The following is a 26659-nucleotide window of genomic DNA, read 5'->3' as shown; positions in this document are numbered from 1 at the left end:
GAACAACGAGATTATCTAAAATAATTTGAAAGCCAACTTAATAGATTTGAATGATTTGCTTTGGAAATATAATATTAAGTGCAAGTAAAATACAATTCCTAGGAAGTTTTTGTTAAAGTTTTGCATCATTTTATATTCTTTTTCAAATTTCTCACCTTTTTTTAAATAAAACAAAAATAAATAATTAAATTTCAAAGCAAATTTTTTAAAAATAATTTTTGAGTTGATTTCCTAACATTCAATACAAATACACAAAATATTCACACAAAAAAAATGTCCACTAGTCATTCATGGATTAATATAAATTAAAGTACTCAGGCAAAATTTGGCAAAATACAAAATATTATTAAATAAATCTATATTTAATTTTTCCTCTTGTAAAGTAAGACTAGATAGTGCTTATGAAAAAAAAGCAGAAAAATACAAAATATACCTGGAGGCAAAGGAAGTACACTTAAAGTTCCATCTAAAGTTCTCTCAATAATGCAACCAGGCAAGCTTATGTTCAAAGGAGCTGCATTAGGAGAGACTAAACCAGAAGGAGGTTGCTCTTCCTATGGATGGAACAAGACATAATAATGATAATTTTTTCAACAAATAAAATGTTAAACAACAATCAACACAAATACTTTGGTGATAGTTTAAAAAAATATATATTAAAGGTGTATTCTAAGTGTTCATACAGAAGATATTAACAGTTATTATTACAAAGAAAACTTTATTTTTCAGTCCGGCATTACAAACAAAAATTTCTTAAAAGGAAGAGTAGGAAAAAATTCATTAAAATTTCATTCGGAAAAAATAAAATACTTTAACAATTTCACTATCATAAACAATATACTTTAATCTATCATCAATTTTTGAAGAATTTTTTACCTAATATCTAGATAAATATTTCTCTGCCCCTAACAACAAGTAACTCAATAAATAAAAATAATTATTAAGTTCAAACAGTGGGAATAAAATTTAGGGTTATTATTCAAAAAATGAAACTTAAAAATGTTTGTAAAAGAGCTTTCAAAAACAAATATAACAATAGCAATTGTCAGAATTTGGGCTCTATTGTCCTGTTTTCAAAAATCAAAAAAAAATTTTGTTTTTGTTATATAAGTATAATGTATGACAATCATAATGAATGAAATTTCAATATCAAAAACTTTAGAGAAGCATTTTAGTGAGCTTACAATTTATAGAGAATAGGTTGACAAAAATAAATACTAGATTAGTTGAATAAAGAAAGAGAAAATTGGTGAAACAGCCATAAAAAACTTTTTACACTTTTCTGTTAAACTTAGTACTTTTATGAGATTTTATAAAAAAAAATACCAAAGCAGCTGAAGAAATACATAGTAATTGGAAGTAGTGAAGCCTTTTGACTATTTTTATTCATAAGAATGAGTTAAATATAATGAGCATTACTTTGAAATAAAACTATTAGTTTTAACCCTCCAAACATTGAGCAGTAATGCAGTAATTAATGTTCAGATAGTTAAAAAAGTTCATACATTAAAATAGGAAAATTAACAAAACATTTTATGCATCAAGTTAAAAAAAAATAAATGCTTGCATATTTTAGATAATAAGTTAAAATGTTATGAATCTAAATAATAATCAAATATAACTTATTATAAATTGTAACAAATCTACAAATCTTCATAGTTTATTAAAGTTTTAATGTAAAGAATTTATCACTCCGTTAATTTGATGCAACTCCTTTAAAGATATATTAATTTCTTAAAAATAAAAAAAATCTCAGGATCTCAATAAAAATTTAAGTTTTCTAAAATGTTACTATAAGACATTCTCCTCATACGGATTAAAAAAATTTTAATAAGAAAAGATTATTTTTTTAATTAAAATAATTGAAAATACTTTAAAAGATATAATAAGTTACGTATACTTTTAGAAAACATTTAAGTTTCTTAAAATGTGTAGATAGAATTAAATAAACCACACATAATGTAATAAGTGTTCACATAAATGTAAGACATTTTCTGATTGCACTGCAAAAAAAAACTAATTTGAAAATAGTTTTTTTAAAAATTAAATTACCTGAAAATGTTTTTATTATTATTATTATTAAAGGAAATAGTGGTGAAATAACACATTTTATATACTTTGGATTCCCACCAAAAAGGAAACATTTCAGAATAAAATTAAAAATGTTAAAAAATAATGTATTAAATTAGAATTTAAAAATGATATGAAAGTAAAATGGGGAATTATTAATTATAGAATTAATGTATGCAAAATAAAAACTTAAAAATCAGAAAGTTTATTTAATCCATAAAATAATGCGCAAATTACATAAAAGGAGTTAAACGAGAAAATAACTCTGAATTGATTGCTAAATTAACAATTGTAACTAAAGTAACATTTTATGGTGTCATAAATATCTTTATCCCATAACAAGCATTTGCTCATAGTAATCAGCTGAAGCAATGAGACTTTAAAAATAATGATAATATGAAAGAAAGAGAAAAACATGCCAAAATTAAATTAAATCTACTAGCATTGAAGCAATATGTGAAACCTTTAGCTGAATCGTATAAGAAATAAAACTGGCAAAAAAAATAATAATACCATCTATGAAAAGCTTTTTACACTAAGTTAAAAAGAATACTTAACAAAGAGTACTTAAAAGAATACTTAAAATCTTTCTTTGGTGATTTTCAAAGGGAGATATTCTTCATCACTTATTATTAACATCTAACAGTATTCATGAAACTGGTAACAAAGATTGGTTTAAATGCACAAAACATACAAAAAAATAGACTTTTGTTGCAAATAATTTTTTTGTTAAAATATAAAAGAAAAGGGTAAAATTTATACACAAACCTGTAATTGTACTTGCAGGTTATCTAATATTATTTTAGATGGCATAGGTTTTGCAACAATTTCATCTTCGAAAAATTCCACAAGACCAGATATATTATTCATTTGTAACTGAAGGTATAAATTGCTAGCAAGAACACTTAGAAACCCAGCTCCGAGTTGAGAGTTGTCTTTTTCTTGCATGTAATCTTTATCAAGTCTCATACTGAATTCACAATCTCTGAGAATAACGTCCTTTTCATTTTTCCATGCTCTAGCTCCTTTAAAAAAATAATAATAATAATTAATTAGAAATAGAGATAAACTCATTTATGTCTCAGAATGTAGAGACTGACATTAAATCTGAGTCAGCCAAAATTATTAAAATAAACTACAATGTACAAAAAAGAATGAGAAAATACTTAAAAAATAACTTAATTTTTATAATATTTAATTTAAAATGATTGTAACATGTACACATTTTCTTTTTTTCAGTTTGAATCTCAGTAAATGTTTAACCATCAACAGATCAGGCTCAGTATTACCACCTATTGATTCCAGAAAAGTTAGCAACTTCTCTGCAGACTCTGTGTCTTAATACGAGGATGGTGGTGTTTTTATCAGATTTTGCGTTTTAAAATCATTTAATAAGAAACATAGACACAAATGCAAGAAAAGTAGGTAGGGAGTGATTCTACTGAACGGTTTGTGCAGTAACATCTTTAGTAAACTAGTGCAATTTTGTGATTCAAGGTTTAATGAATGAACTTCACATAGCTATTTTTTTACACTTTTCCATTTACAATTTGAGATTAAATTGGAACTAAGAAAGGGGGAAAAAAAAGGTGATTTTAACCCTTTTTGAAGAGAATAAAATTATCATAAATAGTTGAATAATTTTATTATTAACAGCTTCAATAAAATAATATTTGAGAATTTAAGGGTAAATTTCTCATAGAAAATATTGCTGGTAATAATGAGGTTTTATATATGCCTTTTAACATCAAACCAACCATTTTTTTTTTAAAATTTCTTGCTTAATCTAGTAGCGATGCTAAATTAAATTGAATGAGCTTGAGAGCGTTTAAATTTCATTAAATAAAATATTTCTACAATTTTTTTTAAAAACATCTTGAAGCAGAAACTTTAAAAAAAGTGTAGTTTAACCTTAAAAAGTGGCATCCACTTTAGGATGAACTTAATTCAGTAAGTGAGCTGAATTACATTACTGTAAAATATGAATAATATATATATAAAAATTTATTTTAAAATTTAAGCAATAATTAATGCTAATCTATTATAGTTTACCATGATCCTATTATAGTTTACCATGATCAATTGGAGTATAATTGCAAAATAATAATAATAAAAAAATGAAAATAAGCACTATATGACTTGATGTAAATACATCTCTCTTTCAATTTGTAGTACTTAATTCACAAAGCACAAAATTCCCAGAAAATAAGTTATTGGAAAGAATTTATAATGCTGTCAGAGAATTCCAACATCACATGTAGAACAGTCAAGCATTTTAATTTCACTATAAATTTATTATACAGCTTAAGGTTTTTTTTTATAAATAATTATTTTTACATACTAACATTAGGTATAAAGATATTTTAGACAAAAACGCATCCTTAGAAATTTGCCTTTATTTATTACAATGTTAATTAATTTCTCATAAAAAACATCTAAGTTCAACTTTTAAGAATAAATAAATAAAAATAGTTATATTAATAAAATGAAAAATAATGAGACATAAACATTTCCAACAAAAGTCATTATTTAAAATTATGCCACACATTTTGAAGTTGATCAGAAGTCAAAATCTCATAAAGTGAAAATAAGTCTAAATCTTAACTTCAAAAAGGACAAAATTTGAGTTATGTTTCTCTTCTTAAATTTAATAATTTAAAGAGCAAATTGAAGTTTTGTATAAATAACATTTATACAGAAAAGTCTAATTTTACTAGCTAGTAAAGTGAAAGCATTCTATCTATCATAAAGTATAGTTATCAATAATAATCAAAAGGGGAAAAAATGAGCACAAGTTTAACGATTCAAGGTGAGAAAAAAATATGTTAACACAGTACAATTTCAACTAATAATTATGAAAATTACTTGTGGAAAAATAGTTCTGGAAATTTTCCCATGATATTGCAGATTCTTCCTTCGTCTCAATCTGATCACAATGCAATAAAATACTAGTAGCTAATTTTGAATGGAAAATACACCCAACTTTGCCGAACTTGAATGTTGTAATTGAAACCTATAATAAATTTTTTCGTAAGCTGATATGTTGGAAAAAATATATTTTAACAAAAAAGATATCTGAAGATGTAAGATAACTGAAAAAAGATATCTGAAGATATATAGTAACTGAAAAAAGATAGCTGAAGATGTATGATAACTGAAAAAAGATATCTGAAGATAACATTTCAAAAATATCGTTACCATCACATGATTTATGTTAAATTATTTTACCTCTTATATAATCTTTCCTGATTTAATATCTATTGCTTACTTTAGGTTCAACAGTTTACTTATGTATTTCAGTTATGCTAGCTTCTTTCGATTTTGACATATATCATAATATAATTAATATATAGAAAATATATAATATATAGAAACAGAATATTTTAAAAAATTACACCTTTGTCTTAAAGTAACAAAAATATTTTTTTATTAAACAGTCATCATCAGCGTATGCTAAATGCCATAACTTATCAGAGATAATGACAAATTATGATAACAAAAATGGTTTTTATTCGCTATAAACAATGAATGAATGCTGAATGTTGACATTGGCCATTATAAGTGTGAAGTAAGTTCTTGAAAAAAAAGTGACTAAGTGAAGGTTAACATTCATAAGAGAGTGTCAACTTTCGACTACTGTTGTTATGTAACTGTTGTTATGTAACCATTGCTATTTTATCCTTTAAGAAGAAAAAAAGAAAGTTAAAATTTTTTAAAACTATTTTTCTTTCAGTTTAGAAACATGTGTCTATAACAATATTGGATATTATTTGATAAGAAATTGCCTAAAGTTCTTGAAAAAAAAAAAGATAGTAACAAATGCTGTAAAATTTAAGGTAACTGTGCAAACTTAAAAACAAGTTCATTATTTTTGTTTATCACATTTTAAGTCAACAAATATTTTTGATAACATTCCTAACATAGATCCTAAAGAGGAGGTATTTGATAGGCAAGAGGAAATTAATTTGTTTGATTGAAAAGATATAAGTTTCTGTATATTCTAAACAAGCAGTAATTTTGACCCATTTTAGAGACTTTTTAAAATATGTTAAAAAGCATGCATATTTTATAAATTGAATAGAGAGACATCAGTAAATTTGGCTGAAGCAAGGTCAAAAAAGTTTGGAAAAAGACTGTTTTAAAACATAAAAAAAAAAAAAGAATTTCGAAAAATAGAATATTATGTTAAATTGCTTGACAGCTCTTCAATATAAAATAATAATAAATCTTAATTACTCATGTAATAGTTTATAAAATTTTGATTTTACAAATTTAAATCACATATTTAACTGTTTTAATCACAACTACTTTTCTGAATTGTTTGTCTAGACTCTAATTCTCATGTCGTATGGTTGTTTTCAAACAGCCAAAATGAAATTAAAAAATTATGCAACCAGAAAAATTATGACACAACTTCCATGTTGTTTAATCCCTACAGCAATTACATACATAGAAATTTAGATATCATAAAAAAAATTACCATTTCCTTTTTCTTTTCACTGTTAAGTGTATAATTGCTTATAATGGAGCCTTCTTTCATTCTGCTCGCAACATCAACTCCTATCTCAGGTCTAGCATGCTGAAAGAATTCATCATCCAAAGAGCCATCCTGATTTACTAAAACAAACTGATCTAAATCAGAGGACAAATCACTTTTGATAGATATTGCATCATCATCCGGAAAGGAAGAGTTTTCAACATCAGTCGATGAGTAAGCATCACTCTTCGTCAGGGCAGAATCAATGCTTGCAACCAGAGAGCACAATCCTCGTTTCATGGCGGACGTTCCACTCTGAAACCCTTTCTGAAATGTTTCTGTTGCAGCAGATGGTTGGATTTCTTGAATAGGTGTATCTAGACCTTGTGATGAGCCTGATGAGTGACAGTTGAGCAAGGAATCACTACAAGATTTTGGTAGTCCATTCTCCATGCAACAGTCCTCCAAAAGACCAGAGCAAAGAGTTTCTTGATTAGACCTCTTCGAAGGATTATCGTAGTCCCCAATAGAAAAAGAGCTTTTCGACTGTAAGATTTTCTTTCCGTAATTATGCGGGATATCACTTGCACTTGAGCAATCTTCTTGTAGTGATGCTAAATCTACCGAATCTGATGTTGCAGACATCTGATTCAAGTTCCTTAATACTAATGACAGTTCAACTTGTGGCAACCAAACCGATGTACACAGGGATAAGACAGGTTTATTTTTGATGATAATATTAGTATCAATTTCCAAATGCTCCATCATGTCAGTAAGAATATCAGCAGCTCTAAGAACAAATAAATATTGGAAATGTGACAGCTGAATATTGACTAAGGAATCAACATGTAACAACAGATAAATGTCTGCTTCATCAACATCATGTTCATTATTATTGTAATTATCATTCATTATTGGAGGATTGGTTTCTTCACTTGAATTTATATTAATATTATTTTGGCACACATATGATTGAAGGTTTGGTAAATGAAGTTTCGAACTTTCCACTCCATTTGTAGTCAATGAGTTTCTTAAAACTTCTTTAGGTTTCTGAGAACTGTAAAACCAAATTGTAATAGGAAGAGGATCTATGAATGGTTGAAGTCTGATTCTGCCCGACTCACACACTGTGAACTCAGCCCAAAATGGATCTAAGTAAATACTCCAAATGTCTGTTGATTCTGTTAAAATATCTTTTGATATACTAATCGGCAAAGTACCATGTTCTTTACCTACATCAAATGAATGAGATAAGGTAACAGAATGTATTTTAAATGCCAACTAATTGAAAACAATAAATTTCAGTACATTGGAATAGAATGATGAATTTGAAAATAATTTATTTTTAAAAAAATAGACAAATTAACAGTACGTTAAAAGATTAATTCAATGAAAAATTAGAAATTTGCAATAAAAGATCAGCAATGATATTTTAATTTCAAGAAATGTAAGCAAAAGATCATAGAAAGTAACTTGCACAATCTTGTAAAAATAAAATATTAGTTTAAACAAAGAGTTATAATTCTATGCCACAATCAAATTACTAAATGACAACTAATAAGTTTTAGGAAGCATTATAAACAAGGTTGGCCAAAATCATGATTTTTTTTCCTTTTTTTCCACATTTACCAATCATAGCATTGAATAAAATATTTTAATACTTAATATTATTAAAAAAAACAACAACATTATAGCTAAAAAGATTCATATTTCTTACTAAAATGGTTAAAATTATTATTTAATTATTAAAAACGAATCATTGAATAAATAAGATCATAGTTATATTTTTCAAGCTCTACTTGCCAATGAATGTTAAAGATTGGGAGATTATTTGTCAATTAGATATTTAATGAAGAGTAAATTAAATAAAACACAAGAATTTCAACTGATTTAAAAGCAATCCGAAGATTTAAAGAATGAAATTTGGTCTTTGGTTTGTCTCTTGCACAGTCTAAATGCAATCACTTTGGGACATTTTCCAGAAGACATGAATTTTGATCCTATTCCTTTGTCCCATTCCAGAAGGCAGGGATGAGATTAGCCAAAAGGCAAAAAAGCTGAATTTCCACGATAGTAAATTTTACGCCTTTAACAATAAATTCCAGACAGTTTAAGGTAATAAATAATGTGTTGACATACAATTGTGTACTAATCTATTATTATATCAATGATTACATTGATACTCAACATTTAGTGAAAATAAAAATAAATGATATTAAAATCGTGTGAATAAGAATCGAGATATAAAATTTCAGGCTTGGGACCTCTAAAAGACTTGTCAGAAACAGCGTCGTTTGAACTACAAAAATCGGATCTCTCTGGAGGGCGGGTAAAAAATTCGGAAAATCTTATCTGCTGCGAGTAAAAGGGGAGAAAATAGCTAAAATAAGTAAAAATGAGAAAGGATTGGTGGCTGTTGCTACGCCCGTTGGCTTCTTGGCGTCATTGTTCTCAGCCAAGAGTCAGTTAATGTAAAACAACCAAAGAGCATACACGCTCGGTTTTTGCATCTCCGCACCCGCAAAATAAATTGTTTACAGCCAAAATTGTCCAAGTTTGATTTTTATACACCTCGCAAGCTATCGCAGAACAGTGGCTATGTAGTTTGAATTTTCTGAAAAAGCCGAATACTTATAAAAAAGGGAAATTTTTAGAAAAATCTAAATTTTTGATAAAAAAAAAAGCTAAAATTTAAGAGATAAAAGTGAAAAAAGCGGAAAAATCTCATCCCTGAGAAGGTTAACTGTTGTCAATCAAGTCGTTAGGTTATACGTATGAAGGATCTTGAAATTAAGACAATCTGTCCCAAAGAAATGACTGTTAGTTATTTAGGTTATTCAAAATATCAAATAAGCATAAAATACTATATTGTGTTCATTTTTTAAAAAAATGTTAGTCAACTTAAAAAAATTTTTTAAAGGAGTAATTTTATTCTAGTTTTTATTAATTTTAAGTATGATGCGTAAACGGAAGATATTAACTGAATTTAAAAAATTTTACATCATTTTTATTCTTTTTACAAGAGACAACTTTTCATAACAAAGCACTCCGAAATTAAAAAAAAAAAAATTTCCAACCCACTATAATAGACACCCATGCTCAAAAATTTTTTCAATTCAATTAAAACAATACATATCCCAAATCAAACTTCATTAGCTATCTAAAAGCTTAAAATATAATAAAAGGTTGACAAAAAATTTTATTAATGTTAAAAAATCAAGAATAAAATTTTCACAAACTATTAAAAATAATTATAAAACATAAGTAATACACCAAAAACACCTACACAAAAAATAACACATACCTTCCACATGCTCAAAGAATACATTAGAATATGGCTTCCTATCATTTCTCCAAGGAAATTTTGAAGTGTTTGAAAAAATTTCCTTTGAATTTAAAATATATAAACATTCTTTTAGGTCATTCTTAGTAGTGTGGTCACCAAGACGACAATTAGTCGCAACTACACGAGATGCTTGTAGTTGTAGTGTACGAGGCCTATCTGGTTGAGTTGGTGAATGAGCATCAGATGGAATGACAACCTAAATATCAAAGTTTTAGTTAGAAAATTAAAAAAAAATGCTCATTATGTTGTTTAAGAAATAAATAGATATACTTTTAATAATAAAAGTTAAAAACAACAAATTCGAAAACATACAATAAGAACAAAGTGGTTGTAAAAATCAAAATTAAATAATATTCCCTTTCGAAAATACAACATAGTTTAAATAAATTAAATAAATAAAAAAAGGGTACATAAGTTTTATTGAATTAAAAAAAAACATATCATATTTTAACATATAAGTTAAAAGACACAAAAAAGTGATACACTAGTCCTCGTTAAAGTTATCATCAATGAAATAAAAAGTGAAAAAATCAAAGTACAATTTCAGTTGAAAGCAGCTACTCACAATTTTATATTTGTACAAGCTTTCTTAATTTGGTTAGCAAAAAATATAAGCACAATATATTACCTGTGGCAAAAGTGCTTCTACTCTAATATTAACATATGATGGCGTCTCTGTTGTTCCCATTTTTAAAGACATCTGAAATGAATTTATACCAATTACACAAAACAAATCTAAAAAGCTTGTAATAATTATAACTGCGAAGAGTAGGCATAATTTTTTGAACTATATGTATTAAAAGCAAAGTGTGCAAAAGAATTTAAATTTATAATTAAAAAGTTGTAATGATGATTCTGGAAAAAGCAAATAAAATGAATTTCTAGAAAAGCATTAACTATTATTATTCTTATAAAATTAAAAGTACTTCTTTGTGATTAATTAAATTTTATTAAAAAAAAGCAATTAAAACAGAAAAAAAGTAAAATTTCATGAAAATTCTACAGACTTTTTGGTGTCACAATGGTATACTTTCAATTCCTTTCACCATAATTTAAAAATACAATAATACAAATACAATAATTTGATTGTTAGTCTTCTTGCAAGCTCTAACTTATTCTATCCACCGCCTGATACCTTTCTATTAAAACTTACTAAAATATAATGTTTCACAAACAATCCTGTACCTCAATGCATATATAACCCCCTTAACCCCAATTTAAATTATATGATTTCCTGAGAACTATTATTTCAATTACATTAATAAGGCTTCATGTAAAATATTTTTCTATAAGCAGGGATGAGAGTAGTTGGAAAGTAAAAAAGAGGAAATTCAAGAATGAATGAATANAAAACTCTGAGGTGGTCATAATAATTTGGCCACTCAGTGTATACACAAAAATTTGACAAAAAAGTGCAATTTTTAAACTTGTAAACCATGTGATTATAAATCCCGATGATTAATTTCAAAATTGCATTAACATATAAATATGAATCACATGCATGATTTTAAATTAAGATAATATGAATCCCGAAATGAGGCTCTTAAATCACGTGAATATAAAACTCTATATCGAATTTAAAAAATGCGAAAATACAAATCATGATGCGCAATTTTTTTAATCACGTAAATACGAACCACGATGCGTAATTTTTAAATAGCGCGAATACGAATCCCACTGTCTAATTTTTAAATTAAAGCACGCATAAATAGGAAAATCGATGTTTGATATTACAACTGCAAAAACGAACCACGACATTGGAATTTAAGCTCGCGTGAATATGAATCGCTACATAGGATTTTAAAAGCCCGTAATTACAAATTGCGATATTGGATTTTTAAATCTCGTAAATAAGAATCGCAATGTACGACATTTAAATCGCCTGATTAAGAATCGCAACATTCAACTTTTAAATCAGGTAAATACGAAAATCAATGTTTGAGGGAGGAATGAGGACTTCAATACTTTCGTTTCGCGGAAAATTTAATTCCTCATAAAATATTTTAACTTGTTCAAAAAAAATTTTCAGCAGAAATTAGCAGAAAAAAATGGAAAAATCTGAAAAAAAAAGCGGAAATTCGCGAAAGAATCATATCCCTGTATAAGGAAGGATTCAACTACTTATCTAAGATTTCAAGTAATAGTTTTTTTTATAAGATACATCTAAGATCTAGTAAGGGTTAGAACTAATGGTTGGATGTCTTGTGAAAGGGGAGTGGGAGAAATTGTTTGTAACTTGTTTGACCATATTCGGGATATCTGACTAACAAAAATCTCTATTTTTGTAAAATTTTTTGAAGAATAAATAAGTTTGAATGACACTCTAAAAACAGGAAAGTTAAATTAAGTAAAAGAGGAGGTGTCTCCCCTGATTTTATTTCAGGTTATTTACAATGATTTTAAATACCATGAATCTTAAATTGTTTATCTCAACTGTAGAATTTAACAGTGTTCAATGTCGTTCTTCAAAGTTAAACAAGTGCTTAATTAAGGTAGTTATAATTTAGAAAAGTAATTTATTTGAAGGCAAAAAAACATTGTCTGAATTCAAATACCTACCAAACATTTTTCTAAATTCAGATAAAAAGCATTTATCCACAGCATTGTAGGAGTATCCAAATATAACTTTAAGGGACCAATGTGTAAAAATAGGTTAGGAGAAGGCACTGAAACATAAAAAATTAATTTTCATTAACTAACTAAAACAAGAAGAGTAACAACAAATAAGTCAAAGGGTGTGGAATGATTCAAGCGTTACAGTTAAATAAATGAGTTTGGAGCAACTCAAAACTTTACTCCATGAGAAAATATGTTTAGTGTGTAATGGCAAGATATGTTTACCGTGTAATCATGAAAGTAGAATGTGGAATAATTATCAAATAACAGAATTTAATAAATAATAGAATTTAATAGCATTAAAAATTGTACTCAATTTAGTTATATAGTAATTGCGTAAAGCTTTTAAAACAAAGTCTTTAAGCAATACTTTTGTCAAACATTGAAAAATATTAATTGCTTTCATGGGAGACAGACGATTTTACGATTGTCTTAAGACATTAACAATGCAAAAATATCACAATTCATGTTGCGAATTAACATGAATATAGTTGCGGAAATCTATTATAACTGGTCATCGTAAATTTGTTTGGTAGATTAAGGGGGGGGCCCACCCTGAATACACTATCTAGCCACACCCTGAATACACTATCTAGCCATTAATGACCGGACACCCCTTGAACGGCAGGTGGACTCGTCCTGGCGGAATAAATACGGAACCTGTGGTGGGGGAAGGACCATTCGCAAGCAGGCAACGGCCATACGAGCCTTAACAGTGAAAATGAGTGGACATCGAGAGCTGAATGAGACGGAAAGGGGCATGATCATAGGCGCCCACCGATTTGGTCATTCCATACATGCCATCTCCGATAAGTTTCAGATACCACGGTCAACAGTTGGTGACGTCGTGTTGAAATGGGAATGAGAGGGAGTGATAAAACCGCAGACCCGATCCGGCAAGCCCAAAATAATGTCAGACAGGGATCGACGATCTCTTCGACGTGTAGTGAAGGCAAACCGACAAATGTCGTTGGACACTGTCGTTACCAACTTACGGGCTGCATCTGGCAGAGTTGCCAGTACACGTACCATTCGTCGGGAGCTGATAGCACAAGGATTCCATGGACGAGCAGCAGCACACAAGCCAAAAATCTCTACATCAAACGCCCGCCATCGATTTCAGTGGTGCAGAGCATGTCGCCAGTGGACAGTAGAGCAATGGAAAAGCGCTATGTGGAGTGATGAGTAACGCTACATGTGTGGAACTCTGATGGACGAGTGTAGACCTGGCGAATGCCCGGATAACGGCACCTACGGGAGTGCATTGTCCCCACTGTGAAGTTCGGTGGTGGAGGAATTATGGTGTGGTCCTGTTTCTCATGGTTTGGCCTTGGACCCTTGGTGTTAGCGCGTGGAACCCTGAACACAGAAGGGTATAGAGACATCCTGGACACGCTTCCCACCCTGTGGCAACAGTTCGGTAATGGTCCGCTTGTGTTTCAACACGATAACGCTGCCATTCATAAAGCACATGCCATCACGGACTGGTTTGATGAAATGGGGGTGCAAGAGTTTGACTGGCCATCCCAAAGTCCCGACATCAATCCAATTGAGCATCTCTTGGATGAGTTGGAGCGCCGGTTGAGGGCCAGACCACAACGCCCCAAAACCACCACTCAACTCTTTGCCATGTTACAGGAGGAATGGCGGGCAATACCTACTGCCGTGTGCCAACACCTAGTGGATAGCCTTCCTAGAACGGTTAAAGCTGTGATTCGGGCGGGTGGCGGCCCTACGCCCTACTGACTTGATACTAGCACCTCATGTATCCGAAATGAGGGGTGTCCGGTCATTAATGGCCAGATAGTGTATTTCAATAATTTGAAAAAAAAATTTATTGCACTTTTCTAATCTTTGTACCCTTCCTAATGTCTGTCTAAAATGATTTCTCGGTACCTAACTTCGTTTGGAAGTTATACCGGAAAATAGAGAGCCGCCGCTAAGCAGGTAGAAAGGCTCGTTTGGCCAGATTAGGAGGGGCGACATTCTTTATGTGTCTAATCCATTCTGTTGACTGTGTAAAGAAACTTATTGTAGGCATTTCATTTATTGACCATTATATATATATATATATGAAATTAAACGTTTTCCCTACCATAAGTCAAAACTTTAAACGCGTTTTTTGACCTGGCATAAAATTTTTCTCATGATCTATACAACGAAATAAGCTGTTCTTAATTTTAAATTAAGTAAAAGTTTATTCTTTAGAAAGTAGCATAGAATTTTTTTGATATTTTAATATATTTCGATTTTAAAGTAGTATTTTAATAAATATTTCTTTAATGAAAAACTTAACTTTTTTTTAAAGTTGCTGCCATTTTGGTAATTTCGCGAATATCAAAAAACCGCTATGCTACTTTTTAGATAATGTCTTTATGTTTCAGAGAATCTAAACAAAATCGTTTTCCTATGTTTCAGGACTTCTAAATCCACAAGGCCAGTGAGGTGCTACTTTTTGATGACCAGCCACACACAAAGCTGCCACCAACTTATTTTTTATTATTTTGTAAAAGAAAAAATTTTAAAATAGACTTAAATTGTAGCTAAATAACATAAAAAAACAGGGAGTCTCTGCATTGTCTCTATTACTTAAAAAAATTCAAGAAAAACGTTAATATTTTACCATCTCAGGGTGGGGTCCCCCCTTAAACCAAAAAGTATGCTTAATCACATTTATCTGATATGTAACAACAAAGATTATCCAAATAATTTTTGTGATATTGTGTTGAAGAGATTAACCTTGCTTTAATATAACTTAACCCAATTACATTCAATCTAAAATTCCAAAAAATCAAATAAATATAAGTCTTTTTAAAAGCTTATGACAAAAATTAAAATTCTGTAAAGACCCTTTAAAAGGGAAAATAAAAATAATGTAGCTTTTAAAAACAGAAGAAATCATTAACTCGTACTAAATTAATTTCAATAAATTAATAAAAGCAAAAATTTCACAAATTACTATGAGTCTGCAATAAATAATAACTGTGGTTTACCAAAAAAATCAAAATCTCCAGGTAGGTAATAAGAAGTTTGTTCCAAATGGATTGTTTTAATGTCAGATGGCATGTGAGCACTCTTGTTATAAATTAAAAACTTTTCAATGGCATGCTTTCTAGAAGAAGTAGATGTGGAAACTTTATATGCAACTATGTCTTCAAGTCTAAGTATAAAACAACTGGACATAAGATAACGATAGTTCCATTGTAAAGAAGATTTACGACTCAGTCCTCCAATACTGCGGCGAGATGTATCAGGAGTGAGTGTTCCTGAAGAATTACTTATTGTGCTTGCTTTACGAGTTAGCAATGGTCTGTCATCAGGAGTAGTAGGAGAATCAGTCACAATCTGCGAAAAATTAACAAAACAAAAAATAATATATAAAAGTTGAATACATAAACTACTGACATTTCCAAATTCACTATAATTTAATTAAAAACCAAAATATGTACAGCACCTTTAGAAAATTACGTTAAATATTTGTAAAAATTATTAATTCTATAAAGAGTTTAATATTTTTTGTTTATTATCTTAGAAATTCTTTAAAATGCAGTTTTCTTATGCCAAGAAAACATAAAACACAATGTAAAAAAAATTAAAAAAGTGTAAATTTACAAATAAAAACAAGTGCTTTATTTTCAATTAACATTTTTCTTTGTTCACACATCTCATATAATTTTATAATATTATATAGTTTCAAAAATTAAAAAAAAATATTTTAAAACATGTTTGGGATATACTATTTTTGACTAGTTCTTGTATGAATATAAAGAGGTTTGCACATGAAAACAATTATTTTTTCTTTAAAAAAGTTAGATTGCTTCACTTTTATTATGGTCCCTAATTTTTTTTTTAAATTAAAATTTCAATAAGGTATAAAACATGTTCCTATCACAATATGTAAAATACTAAGATGTAATAAAAGTTTTCCTAAAATGTAAACAGAATAACTTACATCACTGGCACTTTTATAGTTTCCTTGCTTATCATGTCGAAACCAGAGTAGATTAGAAAAATATTTTGGTTAAAAAAATTTTTGAATTTATATAATTTTTCATTAATTTTTTTGCAAAAGAGGACAACTAGCATAAAAGAAATTTCAATATAAAAAATTTTATGTTTTATGAACAACAAGCAGAATCACATTAAAACTTACTTTTAATGAAGTATTCAAATATTTGAAAATTCTCAACAAATTTTAAATTGTAAGTAATATAATTAGCTTTAATTGTAAGTAATATAAGTAACTATAGCTGATTATTAAAAGTGAAGAATTACATTATACACTGTAGAGCCATAAAAACTATTATAGGCTATTAACAGAGGCATCACCAATTACAATAGCGTGATGCAGTCAGCATCTCCTATATCGGACAACAAGTACTAAGCAGAATTATAAGGTAGGTTCCTGTTGCAACAATGGCATGTTATTAAAATTTAAGTAAGTTTTAACATTGTGTTCAAGTTGGCGTAGAAAAGCTGATTCGTAGTATCTCTGCGGTAGCAATGATATGTGAACTTTTGTTTACAACCATTTCAAGAGTGAACCATGATTTTGGAACTATCAAATCTCCAACATAGCTATAACTGGAGAAAAAAAATTAGGGAACAGAACAAACTAGGACTAACAAGAATCTTTAAATGTAATTTCCTGAAATCGCTAAAAATGAGACATCAACAAAGATTGCCTGATCAGATGAAAAGTGGGGTAGCTGTTTGGGAAAATAAACTACCTATAAAAATCAATTTAAATATACGTATTCTAACAAATATTGTAAGACTTTTTAAACCTACAACTTTTAATTTTTCTTTATTTCTTGATTTGCATTTTAAGGAGTTTAATTTTGTTTAATTTAGTGTGTTCACTAAAGATAGAGACCTTCTCATGCTTTCAATCAAATGCTTGACTTAATCCTCTGCCTTAAGAAGCTATTCAAGTAGAAAAGAAGTAATCGATAAATTGGCAGAAGTAAGAAAAATTGCTCTTTAAAATAAATATTAAATCAGACTCAACTAGATTCACATTCATTCGAAATATGTAGTATTTCTTTAATATTAAATAATTTTTTTTAATTTGATGAAGGCTTGAAAATTACCTTTTTACCCAAGTACTGAAAATCCTAACTAGACTCCTGAGTATCATGCCCAATTATTTCTGGAAGGCAAATGTGTAGGAGTTTATAGAAAACCTGTCGAATCCATGGACTTCACATGTGCAGAAAAGACTTCTAACTGGAGGAGAACCTTTATGGTACGTTGCATGAGTAACTGTTCTGAAATGGGCCCCCTGATTTGTCCACAACTCTGACAGTTAACAATATGTAAGTATACTACCAAATCACCTGCACCCATGTATGCCCATTGTGCACTTTTTCATACTTGAAAAATGACAGCACAGAAATGAGACACTTCACTCATTGAGAGTAGTTACCTGATGGTTCCAGGGATAATCTACTGATTTAAATCACTTCCATTGACCTCTTAACTCCTCAGACATTATTAAGAATATCAAAGAATATCTTGCAAGATATTCTTAATATCAATATTAAGAATATCTTGCAAAGTGCCGTTAAAAAAAGGTCTCAACCATTTTGCATACCTATGGATAAGTGGGCTCCCCTGTGGTATTCATGGGACAAATATGTTCTATTGTGGCACTTTTACAGGGTGCATAGCCAAATCTTTCAACAAAAAATAAACATCTTTTAAGTACTTTTCAAGCACTCAAAAAATATTTTTAAGTGCTATGTACACAAAAAAAATTTGAAATAATTTTCATGATCATGATAAAATAACTAGTTTCTGACAAAGAACTTTTTTCTTCATTATAAAATGATCAAGATATTTTTCGGATCGATTTCAGAGGTTGGAAAATGAAGTCTGAAATTGAGAATATCTTGCAAAATGCAGCAGAGTTGTACATGAGAGTGCTTGAATCTTACTGAACCCAGCTCAGTAGACGTACATGCGGACTGGCAAGTATTTCATCCACATGTAAAATGATTGGCGCTTTCATGAGCTATGGACCGACGGTACACCGAAATAGATTGTTGAATGAATTGTGAAAACGTTGATAGAACAATGTGAAAAGCACGCTTTTGTATAATACGTGGCGAAAATCGATATGGCAAAGAAAAAAATCTCATTTTTGAAAAGGGAAAATTAAGCACTTTTTAAAAACATCCAATGAAAGAAGCAACTTCAAGGGCTTTTAAAAAATGATTATCAAAAATAAGCACCTTTAAGCATTTTTTAAAAATGCTACGCACCATGTTTTAAGTGCCTGTGGAAGTCCAAAACAATATTATGAAGGTATACCAGTTTTTTTGCTCTTCAGTGTATTTTATTAGATGAATCATTATCAGAGCTATTTTTAAACAAAGATTAGTAACTTACATTTTCAGCTGAAGGAGAAGATTTTTGAGGGCAGTGTTTGGGACTTTCTTTAGTATTATCATAAGACACATTCAATTCTACTTTCGACTGCAATTTATCATGAAACAATGTCAAAAGCTGCTGCACCCACGAACTACGACTAGAAGATGGTTCAGAATAGTACAACCAATGCTCTCGACTGGAAACTAAAATTAATATAAATTGAGCTTAATAAAAATGCTTAAAAAGTAAATTATAGTAGATGTAGTAGTAATAAACTAGTAGAAAGTAATAAATTGTACAAAGATTATGTACTCACAAGCTCGGTGGTAAGGATAGTAATCTATTATTAATTTGTCTAAGGATACTTGCAATGCTCCTCCCCCTTTCAAATAAGGATGTTGAGAACGTCCATCTAAATTTAATGAATACATTAGAAGAGCAAATAAAAAATTCATTCAACAAGAAAAATAAAATAAAAATATTTTAAAACAAATAATATCCAATGACAGTAGAAAAAAAGCAAAAAATAATTTTGTTTTGTTACTCTTCTCTCTTAGGTCATAAGAAAAGAGGCTTCTCATTTATGTAACAATTTGAGCATATCACTGTTACTATGATAAAACACAAATGCACAACTTTGGATATCAACAGAACTGTGTTTTTAGCCTGGTTCCAACAATATGTCATTGTTTGGTTGTTGCTGAAAAAACATATTGAACAAAACAAAAACTTAACAAAAGCTTAATTAATTACTGTATTTCTGAAGGAAAAAGAAAGGAAAGAAAACTCAAAGAGAATAAAATAAAACATAAAAGAGCTAGAGTTAAATGAAACAAAATGCATACATGAAACAAAATGCATACATGAAACAAAATGCATACATGAAACAAAATGCATACAAACCTTTGGGATCCATATCATCACATAAATGTAAATCAATTCTGCTACATAAAACATGATAGGATGTTTCAATTACATCATGACGATAAAATGCTGGAGATATAGGGATACTTGATTTAGAATGACTACCATATGTATGTTTGTCAGGTTGTTGCTAATAAATAAAACAGTGTAAAATTTGATTAAGTAAAAAAATATTAATGAAAAAGTTGAAACATGAAATTTAAAATTCAAAATATCATTGTTTTTTTAATCATAAAATGATATCTACCTCCAATTTTTGTTTAGCTTTTGCCTTTTGGGCCAATTCAGTAGCCCTTTGAACCAATCCACTTAAAGACTGGACAAAATGAAGAGCTGCAACTAGTTGAGCATCAGTTAACACCCATAGTAAATCGTCTAATACAAAGATAAGGCGTGATCCAATGACACTGCAGTCTAAAAAAATATATTTTATTAAAGACTTATATGTAGATAATAAAAATAAAACTGAAAATAAAATAACATTTATTCAAATTCGCAACACATTTTCCTCAAAATAATTATCACTTTTTGGTAAACTGATATTAATTTTGTCAAATATCACATTTAACCAAAATAGAGCTAGCAAACGAGAATTATTAGTCATTTTCATAAATATTTTTGTTTATATAGAGCAGAAGCTTTTTCCCAGAAATTAAAAATATAGAAAAACAAGAAAACCAGAATAATATTCAGACTAATTTTGGAAAGAAAGAAGAGGAAATCCAAATTCTCATTATCCAATGTTTTATTGTATATGTTGTTATTTTTGTAAATGTAATACAGCTCTAAATTTGTTTTCCTCTATTTTCTTTATTTACTTATAGTTAGACAATATAGCAGTATCTAAAAATGCAACAATGGCATACTTTATCCGATGTTACTATTTTTTTCTTCTTTTTTTGCTTTTTGCTATTTTTAAAAGTATTATTATTTAGTAAAAAAATAGACTTTTAAAAGATCAAAAATCACTGCCATGACATGATATAAACTAGAAAATTCAGATATGTAGAATAATGTTTGTCTGGGGTGCTGTTTTTACTATGTTCTATATTGTACAAAGTATATGCTAAATAAAATAATTATACCATAACTGCAATTTTAAACATTAAAAAAAATGCAGTTATATTGACTATGAAATAAAAATTTAAAAAGATATGGAACACCAAAAAATCAATTTTGAAATCTGCAATTTGCAACATTACTTTTACCAACTGTTAGAATTTATAGGTAGATTTCTCATTATACAAGTGCCGTTATGCATCCTTAAATCCTGTGGAGCTTACAGCAGACCAAAAACAGAATAATTAAAAAATATTAAAATTTTTCAAATAAATATATTAATATATTGATTATTTTAAAAATATTGGGATATTATTAAAATTTTCTCAAATGTTAATGACAAAGTTGAAACTTTTACTTGATTTCATATAAAAAGTTTAATGAATGAATTGCAAATGATAATGAATTGCAAAAGAGTTGAAAGAAAACCATACCGCATTGTTTAAATTAAAAACTCACACACGTAACTAATATATGATTTTATATTAAATTGTTTTAAATTTTATAGCTTCCTAATTTATCATAATAATGAAATTATTTCTATATGTGATTACATGGTTGATAAAATATTTTTATGCAAATTTTTTTACAAAATTAACTGAACTCATTTTGTGATAAATGTATATAGTTATTTTAAAAAACACATACAAATTTGACAGAACAGAAAAATGAACCTAAAATAAAATAACATCACGTGCATAAAAATAGATTAAAAACAAATTAAAATTTCAGAAAGACAAATACAACACAGTGCGCCCCTCATTATATTGTGCACATTAGGGTGCAGCAAGAAAAAGAATAATATATTTGTAGGTATAATACAGTAAATTTGACATTACTTTTTTAAGGTTAGTAATATCAAATGATAGTTTTAGCTAACATGTTTTTATGCATAGTATAAATTAAGATAAAAAAATTCGTCTTTTTTAGATGAAAAATGCATTAAATATCATTTGCTAACTTTTTTCATTTAAAACATCACTCTGAGTTTATAGAAAATGATATGCATAACTTTAAGAAATTTTTATGTTTTTCTGAAATTTTGCGAAATATAAAATTTTCAAAACATTGCTTTATTTTATGAGACAAGTAAAAGAGAAATAAATCTGAATGTGAGTAGCAATGTAGAGAAGTATAATGTAATCAGGGGCTACCGTGTAAAGAAATTGAAAATTTGATGAAATGTTATTATTTAAACAGATGTCAAAAAAGTCGTTCACGAAAATAAGTAGAATTTTTTTCAGTTTTAAATCCCATTTTAATTTATACCAGCATTCAAAAGTGTAATTTAATAAGATTAATGAAAAATATTTAAAATGCAGAGCAAAATTACTTTAAAGATGTGCAGACAAAAAATATTTATTTTTTAATTATAATATTTAAAAAAAACATACCACTAAGTTTCTTTTTTATTGTCATTTTGCAACACCCTTGATTGGTAATCAAACGCAAGGGTGTTAATGGTATATCTCCTCGAAGACCATTGGCTTCATTGTCTCGGGATTTAGCTTCAATTCGCAGGACTTGCCATTCAAGTCTTTTAAAAAGTAATACTTCACCTCTGTCTGGTTCTTTTATGCGTGATAATCGAAGATCCTTCTTCTTAAAAAAGGGACAATAGCTTTCAAGCACAACTCGTGAGAGCTAAAAATGTTAATTTGTTAATTTAAAAGCAGTAAGCAAAAATACAAATAATCTATTTTTATCATATAAACTAATGTAACACTAAGCAAGCACATGCAACACTAAATACACAGGTAGGGGAAAGTGAAACACAATATACGGTATAATGTAAACTCCAAAATAATTTAAAGTTTTTCACAAGAGAAATTGGGCATTTTGTTGAATTGATATGTATTTAGCAGCAAATATTGAAATACTAATTTGGTAATTTTAAAACTTTTCATTTTGTATAAATAAAAAAACATCAACAAAAAAATTCTTGCAATCAAAAGGTGTGATACCTATTTTTTGTAAAATATATGTAACAATTAAATATAAGCCAATAAAACATTCTAGAAATTTTTTTTTACAACATATAGTTTTAAAGAGGTCGTACCGTGGACCAAGATAAGAAGATAGAAAAATTACTCACATTTTTTCTCTACCCATTGTAAGTCAAAATATTCAGTTAATTAAATTAAATTTTAAAAAATCTTTACTTCAAAATAAATTTCTAAATAAAAAAAAACTTTTTTTGAAAGAACTGTATTTAGTTATTTATCAATGCATAAATATTTAACCAGAATCTGAAAATAATTCTAAAATCTAAAAAATATGTAAATGACAAGAAAACACTACACTGATGTTTTTTTAAAGTAAAGAAGCCATTGCCCTGTATACTTTCGCCTGCTTTTTGAAGGTTAAGTGACACTGCCCAGCATACATTTGTCCAATATGCATTTGCCATTTTCCGGTTACAATCTTCTATGCTTTTGACGACCCAAATTTTTGGCGATAAGCCTCAACGCGTCATTTATGAATTGACAACATTTTTAAAAATCGTGTTAAAGCATGTAACGTATTTTAGTAGGAGTTTACCAATATTTTAATTAGTAAAAAATTTATACAATTATATGGAACTATTAAAAGTTATGTTTTGAGTTTGAGAAATAAAAAACTATTTGTTCAAAATAAAATAGAACATAAATTCAAGACATGACAATTGTAACAAATAAAATATATTCTAAAATAAAACAAAAGCTAATAGATTACTGTACAATTATAAATTGAAAAAATTTCAATAATCTTTTAAAAGTAAATGTTAAACAGGTGTAAGATTAATTATTTTTTTAAAAACTAAATGCAAATAAGCATGAATAAAGCTAAGTATTTTACTTGAAAAGAAGCTTGAAATGCAGGAGAATTAAACTTTATGACAACAGAGTTTACTACAACAGTCATGCCATCTATAACTCGATCTGAAAATCCATATTTTCCTCCAGACCTAATATATAAAAGCAATCAATTACAAATTGAACAACTGGCAATAATTTTTAGTTTAAGAGATTAATGCCTAACATAAAAAATACATACAAAATATAGACAAACTTAAAATGTATAAAAATACCTGAACAGAAATGAATACTGACAATGTCATTTGTTTCAAAAAGTAAATATCTCTTACATTTCTAGTCATGAATATATGCATTTCAACAGGTGCAGTTGACATGAGATTAATCACAAAGAGATTGATGTAAAAGATAAGTCTCTAAAAAAATGTACCTGGCTATATTTTATTTCATTTTATAACAATCGTTGAACAGCCGACCCAAATTGGGTTTATGGCTACTAATGATCAACTCCGTAGCCTTGTAATTTTGAACCCAATCTAGAAGACAAGGGAACTCCTGGATCAAATATTGGAAGAAATTTGCCTTTGTGGAGGACTTTTTGATGGAACTAACCCGCATTTGTATTACATGGAGAGGAAGACCATGAGAACCTCCCACGGTTAGCCTGACGGCAAGGGGACTCTAACCCCTGATCCGTCTACCACTGAAGATATTTTAAGTCAGCACTGTGGTCGGTGCGAGACGGGTGCGAAATTTGTATCGACCAGCTATCACTGGGATCAAACACGGATCACCTCATTGGGAGGCGAGCTCTCTATTGGCTGAGACGCCAAGGCTTTAAAACATCTGTTATAAAAAAAACTTAGGCAATAACTTAATCTATATTATGGTTAAAACTTAGGCTATATTATGAGCAATCCCAAGACAAAAACTTTACAATATCTGCTTTGAGTTAGAAAATTCAAATAGTGTTGAAAACTAATCTATGTATCATGTGGAAACGGAAGAGATAAGAATAGGGGGGGAGATGAAGAAGAGAGGTTACAAATACATATCAGGGTCTTCAAACCAATATTTAATAAAAAAGAAAGAGAACTTCCCTTCTTTTGAGAAGGCTTTGCTTTTATATTTTATGTATTTGAAATCCATGTTTTTCAATGAATTCCTTGCTTTTAAAACAAAATATGTATGAATATTGGATAAGGTTCATTCTTATAAGGTCAGTTTCAATGGAAAATAAAAGGCCTTTGGACATTGACCTCCACCAGCATTTGAAATTTATCAGCCTATTTGTTTTTAATCATAGCAATACTCTAAGATGTCTTAAGTACAAAATAGTCAGAAACTGAGGAAGAGGTACACAGATGAATTAAATATGGAGTTCAATGTTACAAAAGCCAGAACTGACTACGAGGGTTGCTATTTATATTTCTGGCCTTGGCAACAGTAAGTGTTGCTAGGCGACCGCAGACGATTTTAATAGAAAGTTTGATATTTTTAAACATAAATTCAGCAGACGATTTACCATTATAGCTTCATTTGTGTTGTTGACAGTAAATTGAAAAGTTCTTCTCTTTCAAAAAATGGAATTGAATCGTGAACATTTTCGTGCCATTATTTTTCATAACTTTCGACGTGGATTGTCAAGACAAGAGTGCTTCGATGAACTTAATTCTTTATTCAGCGATAAAGCGCCATCCTACAGCACTGTAAAAAATTGGTATAACGAATTTAATCGTGGTCGATGTTCGATCCAGGACGAATCCCGTGCAGGTCGTCCAAAATCCGTTGTTGTGCCAGAAAAGATCGATGCTGTGCGTGAACTGATAAAGCAAGATCGTCATGTGACATACCGTGAGATAGAGGCGTCTTTGGACATTAGTATGACTAGCATCAATAAAATATTGCATGAACATTTGAGCGTAAAAAAAATTTGTTCGCGTTGGATCCCGCATAATCTGACAAACGCTCAAAAAAAGGCTCGTGTCGATTGGTGCAAGGAAATGTTGGAAAAATACGTTCAAGGTACATCAAAGGCTGTGTATAACATCTACACAGGTGACGAATCATGGATCTATGCATATGAGCCGGAAACAAAACAGCAATCAACTGTATGGGTCTTCCAAGACGAGGCAAAACCAACAAAAGTTGTTCGAGGAAGAAGCACATCGAAACAAATGATTGCCTGTTTCTTCGGCATTAACGGTCATGTGGCAACAGTGGCGTTAGAGCAACGCAGGACGGTCAATTCTGAATGGTACACGACCATTTGTTTGCCAGAAGTCATCGGAGAAATTCGAAAAAAGCAGAAGAACAGGCGAATCATTCTTCATCATGACAATGCGAGCTCTCACACATCGACTCAAACAAAGGCATTTCTGACGGAGCGAAAGATCGAACTGATGGGTCATCCGCCGTACAGCCCTGATTTGGCACCCAATGACTTCTTCTTATTCCCACACATCAAAAATAAATTACGTGGACAACGATTTTCGACCCCCGAAGAAGCGGTTGATGCATTCAAAACGCATGTTTTGGAGTTACCTCAATCGGACTGGAAAAAGTGCTTTGAAAATTGGTTCAAACGCATGCAAAAATCCGAAATTAGTCATGGAGAATATTTTGAAAAACAATAAAACCAATTTCGATCCTACATATTTGTTTTTTCATTATTAGGCCAGAAATATGAATAGCAACCCTCGTATAATGTACAAAACAGAAACATAACCGAGATAGCACAATAAAACATTGCTACAAATTGAGTCTAAGACATCAAAGGAAAGAACAAACAAAATAATATAACAAAAAAATCTCTTGAGTGTCTTTGGTTATAGAACAAGACATTATAAAAAAAAGGGCAAATCTCATAAGAAAGGAGAATTGTAAAACATTGATGAGATGTAATTCTCAAACTAAATTGTTAAGAATTAACTAACAAGACCAGAACTAATATTGATCAAAAATTTAAACATACCTAGGAATCTGAATATAAATAAA

The 26659-nt window shown here is 29.2% G+C and overlaps 1 protein-coding gene across 2 annotated transcripts in view; it reads right to left on the bottom strand.

Annotated features, from left to right (window-relative positions):
* Positions 1-26659, bottom strand: part of LOC107438982 (bridge-like lipid transfer protein family member 3B) — a 41981-nt gene that overhangs the window by 3510 nt on the left and 11812 nt on the right. For both annotated transcript variants that reach the window (XM_043038646.1, XM_071181815.1), the window contains exons 5-18: positions 23706-23814; positions 22262-22511; positions 20056-20222; positions 19788-19938; positions 19201-19296; positions 18903-19087; positions 15503-15854; positions 12453-12559; positions 10522-10593; positions 9852-10089; positions 6551-7779; positions 4936-5083; positions 2839-3095; positions 434-554 (exon numbers count right to left, since the gene is read on the bottom strand). In XM_043038646.1, the coding sequence (XP_042894580.1) occupies positions 434-554; positions 2839-3095; positions 4936-5083; positions 6551-7779; positions 9852-10089; positions 10522-10593; positions 12453-12559; positions 15503-15854; positions 18903-19087; positions 19201-19296; positions 19788-19938; positions 20056-20222; positions 22262-22511; positions 23706-23814 (3482 nt within the window). The remainder of the gene's footprint in view (positions 1-433; positions 555-2838; positions 3096-4935; positions 5084-6550; positions 7780-9851; positions 10090-10521; positions 10594-12452; positions 12560-15502; positions 15855-18902; positions 19088-19200; positions 19297-19787; positions 19939-20055; positions 20223-22261; positions 22512-23705; positions 23815-26659) is intronic.

This window comes from Parasteatoda tepidariorum, chromosome 1 (assembly GCF_043381705.1).
Source record: "Parasteatoda tepidariorum isolate YZ-2023 chromosome 1, CAS_Ptep_4.0, whole genome shotgun sequence".
In the NCBI taxonomy this organism is placed as follows: domain Eukaryota; kingdom Metazoa; phylum Arthropoda; class Arachnida; order Araneae; family Theridiidae; genus Parasteatoda; species Parasteatoda tepidariorum.
Note: the sequence above shows the minus strand (reverse complement) of the source record. Positions and strands in the feature narration are given on the sequence as shown.